The sequence below is a fragment of the Peromyscus leucopus genome, unplaced genomic scaffold (assembly GCF_004664715.2).
Source record: "Peromyscus leucopus breed LL Stock unplaced genomic scaffold, UCI_PerLeu_2.1 scaffold_43, whole genome shotgun sequence".
Lineage (NCBI taxonomy): Eukaryota > Metazoa > Chordata > Mammalia > Rodentia > Cricetidae > Peromyscus > Peromyscus leucopus.
The window spans coordinates 2,762-11,009 of record NW_023505321.1 but is presented as its reverse complement, the minus strand read 5'-3'; the positions used below and the strand labels follow the sequence as shown (position 1 = coordinate 11,009).

Here is an 8,248-nt window from a genome sequence, read left to right as displayed (position 1 = left end):
CATTACGGAGCAGTGTACTTCATTTCCTCTTACAGAAAGCAAACCAAACAAAACCCCAAACTGTCAATCTCTGAACTCTGCAGTGTTTCCCTTCAGCTAGGGTAGTACTGATGAAGTGGCCCGAAGCGGCATGGGCTGAAGAAGGAGGTAGTAGACGGGTTTGGTCATCAGTCTCTTGAAAAACCTTCACTTGCCCCAAAGCAAGCAAGGTGTCGGGGTGGAACGCCCTGTGCTAGTCTCGAGTCCTTGACAGTGTGGAGGTGAGATCTCCAGCAAGGCACCCAAAGCCGTTTCTGGCCTTAGCTTTCTCACATGAAGTTCACATTCCTTTCCAGCTAACACATTGGAGTCGCATTGTTTTTTTAGGAATGGAGTGATGAAGAGTTAGCTGGTCACGGGGCATTTCCGTTCTCATGGCATTATGTGGAAACTGAGGAGTAATTGTTCCTTTGAATGCGGTTCACAGTAAGCTGTGGTTCTCAACATGTGGGTCGAAACCCCTTAAGGGTTGAACAACCATTTCACAGGGGTCATATATCAGAAATCCTGCATATCAAGATATTTACATCATGATTTATAACAGTAGCAAAATGACAGTTATGAAGGAGCAAAGAAAACAATGTTATGGCTGGAGGTCACCACAACATGAGGAACTGTATTAAAGGGTCGCAGTATTAGAAAGGGTGAGAACCACTGCCATAGAAAGGATAGAATGGGAGCATCCCAGGTTCCGGTGCTGAAGAATTGGGTACTTTCTTTTTTATGGCTACTGTTCGATAGAACTGTTTTGAACTGCTGAATCACTAACTTTTTCTTTTATTTTAAAATAGGATACAGCTTTTATCTCGCACATGAATTTTTTGATGTTCTTCCCGTGCATAAATTTCAGGTATTGATGGGAAAGTCACGTTTCTGATTAAGCAGAGCTGTGAACTAGTGAACTGATAGTGCTCACCCACTGCTTGCTCAAGTTAGTATTATGTGGGATTGTCATAAATATGAATGATTGAGAACCAAAGATGAAATACGATCCAGAATCTTTATTCTCCTGGGAAAATGACTATGACTTCTTAGTTTTGGGATGAAGACACAAGAGAGCATACAGTGGTGGATGGCTGTGTCCTGAGGATGTATTTGGGCCAGTCTTTCAGCTCCACCTATGGCAACTTCTAAGGCTAAGAGTAAGCCGCACGTAATGTAGTCCTTTGTCACAGATCACTCGCTCACTTGCTCACACTGTTTGCCTTCCTGTGCAGCCCAGCTTGCTTTCTTCTACAGCTCTATTGGTCACAGCTTCTTTAGAACATCTCGATTTAAGAGCTTGCAAACACTTGGTTTTTTTTAATGTGTTCTGTCTAGAAAACACCACAAGGATGGAGAGAAGTGCTTGTTGATATCGACCCCCAAGTTTCTGATAAACTGAGGTTCGTCTTGGCGCCTTGTGCGACGCCAGCAGAAGCCTTCATACAAGTATGGATCTGAGTTTTCCTTTGGTCGCTGCGGAGTGCTCTAGCCTGTTTCCTTAGCTGTTGTTTTAGCTTTTTCTCAGTGGGAGTGCTGGTGGCATGTGAATACTTTGTCGTAACTTGTCACAGTGGCAGTCCAGACCTAGAATCAGGAGGGTGGGCTGAAGTCATTTACTCAGCCAAGTGCCTCTGATAATAAATGATGCCATGTGATCACTTTATAGAGAAGATTCCCTATCTGAAGGCAGGGTGGTATAGAAACAGCTGACTCACTGAGCATCATGGTTTGCTCTGTGTGTTCTCACTGGGAACATTCAACTGTCATCCCTGGGCAAGAGCACAGCGATTCGGTCACATGTGAACCCAGACCCACCTTAGATCCCACACTGTGGACGGATTAACTGCTGCTTTCTGTTGTCCCTAAGGAATGCTGCTGATACCCATACCACCTCAGACTGATCTTCACGACAGGTGGCATCCCATGGTCCCATTCAAATGAAAGGAGTCCAACCCTCTCTGGAGAATTCCCAGAAAGTTCCCAGAGCTTTCTATCTTTGGACTGTGCACAACTTTTTAAATACATTTATTTTCTATATGGTGTTTCTCCTGCATATCTGTATGAGGGTGTTGGTTCCCACCGAATGGGAACTATAGATGGTTGTTAGCTGCCATGTGGGTGCTGGGAATCAAACCGAGGTCCTCTGGAAGACCATCCAGTGCTCTTAACTGCTTAGCCATTCCTTTGGCCCCAGGGCTCTTTAAAGGTCCCCAAACAGCACATTCTTCTCAGGAATATCTGAGCTTCACAGTACCTTTTTATTCCCTCTTCTCTACCCCAGAAAAATGTTTTTACTTTCCAGCTCTTAAGAATTGCCTAAAGTTTTAAAAACATACCTACTCATTTGTTTTTTTCACAAACTCTAAGTTGTAACATCAGACTAAATACTTGTGAGCAGTTTTTCATATTCTATGTAATTCTGCCTGAATGACAAACTATTTATAAGCTACCAAAGTGCCACCTCCTCCCTGAAGTCACCCTGTCCCTGAGAGTAGTTTGACTATTCAGTTCTTGACTTGACTAGCATTCTCCAGAGAGGGTTGGGACTCCCTTTCATTTGAATGGGGCCATGGGATGCCACCTGTCGTGAAGATCAGTCTGAGGTGGTATGGGTATCAGCGGGGTTACCTGAGGCTTGCTGGCAGATGTCTGAAGAGGCTGGCTTTGTGATTTTCGTAGCTACACTGGTTTCTCTAATATCATCAGGGCTGAACGTTTGTTATTTTACTGAATCCGAACTATAGACCCAGAGTATGTCTTATCAGAACAGACAAAAATCTCATTTCCCATTGAGCAGTAGGAGGTCTAACCCAACACTAAGTCTGTGACTCGACATCTCTTGTGCCTGCCCCATCATAGGCAGAGACATCACCGTGGGTCATTACTGTTTTCAGGGTATCAGGAGGGAGTAAACGATGGTGGGTTTCCATGGTGAAGATGATAAAATTTCACAGATCATCACTAGGTCACAAGCTGATGCTTGTAGATGCAGGACACCGCTGGCTATGCTTTCTGCCTTCACAGAGGGCAACACAGGGCTGAATCTGATTTAATCGGATTCTTCTAAGTGGTACTTTTGACCATATCTTTTGAGTCCCTGTTAATGTTAGGTGGCATTTTCTTATGCATACAACCCAGTGAACTATGTTTTCACATATTAATATAGGAAAGTGCTTTTATAATAAAACGATACTGTGCTTGACCGTAAGGGAGGTTCAGAGTACTTATGCCTTTTAAAAAATATAAAATATTGAAGTCTCTACAAACTTAAATTGTCCAGCATGAAAGAACCATGTTCTGTACAATGCGAGGGACGCCATCTGAGACACTGTCTAGACCATATTCACATCAAATTCATTATAACTAAGAAATGTTCAACTTGTAGAAATGTGAAAGACTCTTAAGGAAGCAGTTCTTTCAAGTGGTGTCCTGATTCCCTCACCAGCACGATGAAAGAAGGGACCATGTGGAAGTGTGTCCCGACGCTGGGATTATTATACAGGAACTTTCTCAACGCATTGCATCAAGCGGAGGTGCTGCTCTGATTGCTGATTACGGTCACGATGGGACAAAGACAGACACCTTCAGAGTATGTATCACACAGGGGCGTGCTTTATCAGAACTTCATTGCTAGATCTGAAGTTCACCGAGGAGCTGTCCTAGCTTGGTTTTTATGGTGTCTAACTTTGTTGTATTCATTTTAGAATTAATGTGAATGATGCTGATATCATTACTCATAATTCTGAATCTTACAGCCATTCTTCCTTAAGTGAAAAGCCTAAATATGCATAGAGCCTAGGAAACTGGAATAACACACATTTTGGGAAAGATTTTCTTCATGTTAATGTTTCAGCTCTGCCTTCATAAAAAAAAAAAAAAGAAAAGAAAAGAAAGCAAAAGTTACTTTGCACATTTAACCTAGTCATTGCGATCAAACTCTTTTAACATCTTTTTCTTCTCAGGTATCATCCTTCACCCTTTCCAAACATTCTTTCTAAATGTTCTTTAAATATGACAGTATGTTGAAATATGTTGAATATTCTTTAATAGAAATATATTTAACTAAAGGCTATTACTCATTTTCTAGATCAGTGGTTCTTCATTTCTGACTTCATTATTGTTAAGAATTCTTAGCTGGGAGAACATATTAAAAATGATACTCTCTAGCCTCCTTCCAGGATTATAGTAGAACAGGCCTGGATGGAGCACACTCCCATATTCTCAGGGTTTTGACACTGTGATTGACAGTTAAGTATTGTAAACTACTACCTAGGTTCTGGTTACTGGAACTTGCCACAGTATTAATGGGAATGTTAAATAGCTTTAAGTTAAAGGTAACATCTTCAGGATTCCAACTTTGTATTTTCTATTGAGTTTTTCATGTATCACCTTGTTTGGAGAAAGGATGTAATTACCTAGAGTTTAAATTACAGATCTAGGCCATACTTTTCTTTTTAACATTGACAATGTAAACAATATATTTGTATCATATCCTTTCTTTAATCTCGATAATATTAACTAAGATAGACAAAACTCTTCTTCATATTCAAGGGGTTTTGTGGACACCAGCTTCATGATGTCTTAACTGCTCCTGGAACAGCAGATCTGACAGCTGATGTGGACTTCAGTTACCTGCGCAGAATGGTACAAGGAAAAGTAGCATCTCTGGGTCCAGTAGAGCAGCGAACGTTTTTAAAAAACATGGGCATTGATGTCCGGCTGAAGGTAATGGTTTATCTCACTACCATTAAATATCTTCATTTAAAGAATTATTTAAAGAACCTCTGCTGACTTAATGCTGTTGTAGTAGCAGGCCCTGGTGCAGTCTTTGCAGGGGTAAGAGCTGGGATGTGGCACAGCTTGTTAAGTTTCTATATGAGGTTGAGGCTCCCAAGAAAACCATGTTCATGGGTATGAATTTTATAACTCCTCTTCCGAGGATACTTAAATGTTTCTTACGGGGCAAATCACCCAGGGTATCTGCTGAAGATGCAGATATATACGTTTGGGCCATAGCAACCTAGTTATAACCCTGTGATCACCTTTGGGGCACTGCTGTACTGGGTCACTGAAGTCACTGTTAGTGATGCCGCGGGGATTTCTTTCTTCCAGTGACTTTTCTTTTCTTTTTTTTTTTTTTTTTGGTTTTTTCGAGACAGGGTTTCTCTGTGTAGCTTTGCGCCTTTCCTGGAGCTCACTTGGTAGCCAGGCTGGCCTCGAACTCACAGAGATCCGGCTGGCTCTGCCTCCCAAGTGCTGGGATTAAAGGCATGCGCCACCACCACCTGGCCCAGTGACTTTTCTTAAAGACCTTTCCCCCTTCAGGTTCTTTTAGATAAAGCAGACGAGCCATCCACGAAGCGGCAGTTACTTCAGGGTATGACATGTTAATGAACCCTCAGAAGATGGGAGAGAGATTCAACTTCTTTGCCTTGCTGCCTCATCAGAGACTTCATGGTGCAGGTCAAGAAAGGAATGCCTGTCAGTCAAAGACCCCTGCATCATCTGTAGCTGGGTTTGATGACCTTGTTTGGCAGTGATATTTCAGCTTGGACTGTTTATTCTTCAGTGTGCTTTAAAAATCAAAATAAAAGAAACTCATTTTGTATATTGAAGGTAATGACAGTGTTCAAACTGTCTCTTTGCAGTCAATAACATAGCCTTTTATATAAAATACAATCAAAATAGTTGGATGTTCATGGCTATATGTAACTAACTCCTGGTATAATTGTTTTAACCTAGTGAGGTAGTTTATTGTGATATCAAGTTTCCTTTAGTCAAGCTAGTTGTTGTATTTCTATTTACTTTTTTTTTTTTTTTTTCCGAGACAGGGTTTCTCTGTGTAGCTTTGTGCCTTTCCTGGAACTCACTCTGTAGCTCAGGCTGGCCTTGAACTCAGAGATCTGCCTGCCTCTGCCTCCCAAGTGCTGGGATTAAAGGCGTGCGCCACCATCACCCGGCCTCTATTTACTTTTTAAAAACACATGAGCACTGGTTGGTTTGTTGGAAACTGCAAATACGGTAAATGGCTATTTCCAGGATCTGAGTCATCAGCTCTGGATATTATTTTTAAAAAAGGAAAAGCCGTATATTCTGATAGAAGAATCTCTAAGGTTTTAGTAAATAGAAGAAGTCAGACGTGAGTTTCTACAGTTATGATCCTGGTTTTGCTGAAGGAGACAGTTAAATGAATATGCTAGTATGACTTTTAGTTTTCTGTTCTCGGTGTGCACAGGCTGAGAACAGATGAAGGACTGAACAGCTGGCAGGAATCAGCAGTGAATTCCCCAATCTGGAAGCAGGATCAGAAGTTTACACATGCTTCTGTGGATTTAAGTAAAGATTCATTCTAAAATTGTGAAGAAGTAATAAAAAACCATAGTTAAAATAAAACAAAACAAAACCTCTGCAGCAATCTGACTTGTACTGAAATGAGAGTTGAGAACAATACAGACCAGCCAGGGATAATTCCTAAGCCGAGTTCATTCTGCTGTATTCTCAGATCAAGACAAATTTCAGTTCTGTAATACACTGTCACCAGCTGGGTCCATGGAACTTTTATATTACTATTGTAAATAGGTTGTCTTGGGAAGTATTTACCAGCAACACAACCCTCTGAGGCCAGAGGAAGCAGTGTTGGCCGTTCTGACCTCATGGTTGAACTGGACTGGAGATTCACTGGCAGGGTGGTGTGTCACTTGTTTTTATTCCCGCAGCTCAACTGAGAACACTCTGTATCTTAAGTCTATAAAGGAAAAAATGACTGGGCTTCATTTAATTCGTGTGGTGGGATATGCACATTTTGGCTACAGCACCTACCCCGTACTCACATTTTGGGCATTGCATGTATGTACATGTGGAGGTTGGCAGACGTGTTTTCTTCTGTGGCTCCCACCTTAGTTTCTGAGCAGACAGCATCTCTTTCTCTGAACTCATCACTCTTAATTTGGCCAAAGCTTCTCATCTCTGCCCTTCCTGGCAATGTCTGCTGGGGTTCCGGGCACGCTGTGGTGCCTGGCTGTGTGTGTGTGTGCGGGATCCAATCTGAGGCGTTCCGGGCACGTGTGGTGCCTGGCTGTGTATGTGTGTGTTGCCGGATCCATCTGAGGCCCTCTGTTTGTGCAGCAGCGCGCTCACCTTCCAAGCCTCTCCCAGCCCGATGTCCTAGTGTTTAGGTGCTGTGCAGCCTTTAGGCCATTATTCTAACTGCTCTGTTCCATGTAATTCCATTCCTACAGCCAGTTTTGTTTTTTGTTTTCAAGGACTAGACTAAAACATTTGTAAGATGAAAATACCCAAGTTGGCTCCTCCCAAATACACAATTGTTTTAGCTTTTAGAATTACGAGGAAGAGTCGGTAGTGCCTTCTAATCTCATTCTATCTCTAACTTCTTCTATCTCATAAAATTCTAGAAATTTATTTTCTATATAGACATTTAATTTTTCCAAGTCTTCTGGTAGTTGCAATAGTTCAATATGGAGTACTGAAAAAAAGTTGAATTATCATTATTCTTCACACCTGCATTCCAATAAATGAAGAGAATTCTCTCAAATGCAGTATGCAATTGAAATGACTTTTTGAGAGGTTTTCTTTGAAGGGGAGGTAGTTAAACACAATCAGTGTTCATGCAGCGTTGCCTATTTACAAAACTGTCCTATTACCCGGCCCAGGGAAAATATTGCAAGCCAATAAAATCTCTTGGAAACTTGTACTAGAGACTAGCTAAGGTTTTCACATAGGAAAGTATAGTGATATAGAAATACATTTTATTATCAAGTTTTAAGAATATTTACAAAAAGTGGGATGTAACAAAAAATATAAAATGTACTAAACAGTGTCATTATACACTACTTTGAAAATTATCACATGTTTCTAAGAAACAGTTAACTTTTTATGCAAACACAACTTGGCTTTAAGACAAAGACAAAGGTTATGCAGGTTACACAGTGGAGTAGTTACTCAATGCCACACTATCTGACAGTCTCTCTCTTTAGACAGCACAGGCCTTCAACAAAAACAGAGTGCAATTAATCTCACGGCTTGTAAAGCCTGATTATAGCAGGACAGCAACCAACAGTCACTCCAGGAAGCTTCCACCTCACACAGTAAAGCCACAGTGGGATGCAGAGTGACGAGACTGTCCCATCGTGTATGTTGGTCAAGCAGACCTTCCGGAAATGGAGTGAAATCACCACCTATCACAGGGACAATCCATTCATAGTTT

The 8,248-nt window shown here is 41.4% G+C and overlaps 1 protein-coding gene across 1 annotated transcript; it reads left to right on the top strand.

Annotated features, from left to right (window-relative positions):
* Window positions 1–799: 799 nt before the first annotated feature.
* LOC114695790 (protein arginine methyltransferase NDUFAF7, mitochondrial) lies at window positions 800–5,644 on the top strand (the record flags this gene model as incomplete). Its single annotated transcript, XM_037201932.1, is given in 6 exon segments — window positions 800–889; window positions 1,360–1,470; window positions 3,470–3,613; window positions 4,576–4,749; window positions 5,350–5,395; window positions 5,398–5,644. Coding segments are annotated over 6 exon segments (732 nt in total), but the record flags the coding sequence as incomplete, so codon positions are not given.
* Window positions 5,645–8,248: the final 2,604 nt, after the last annotated feature.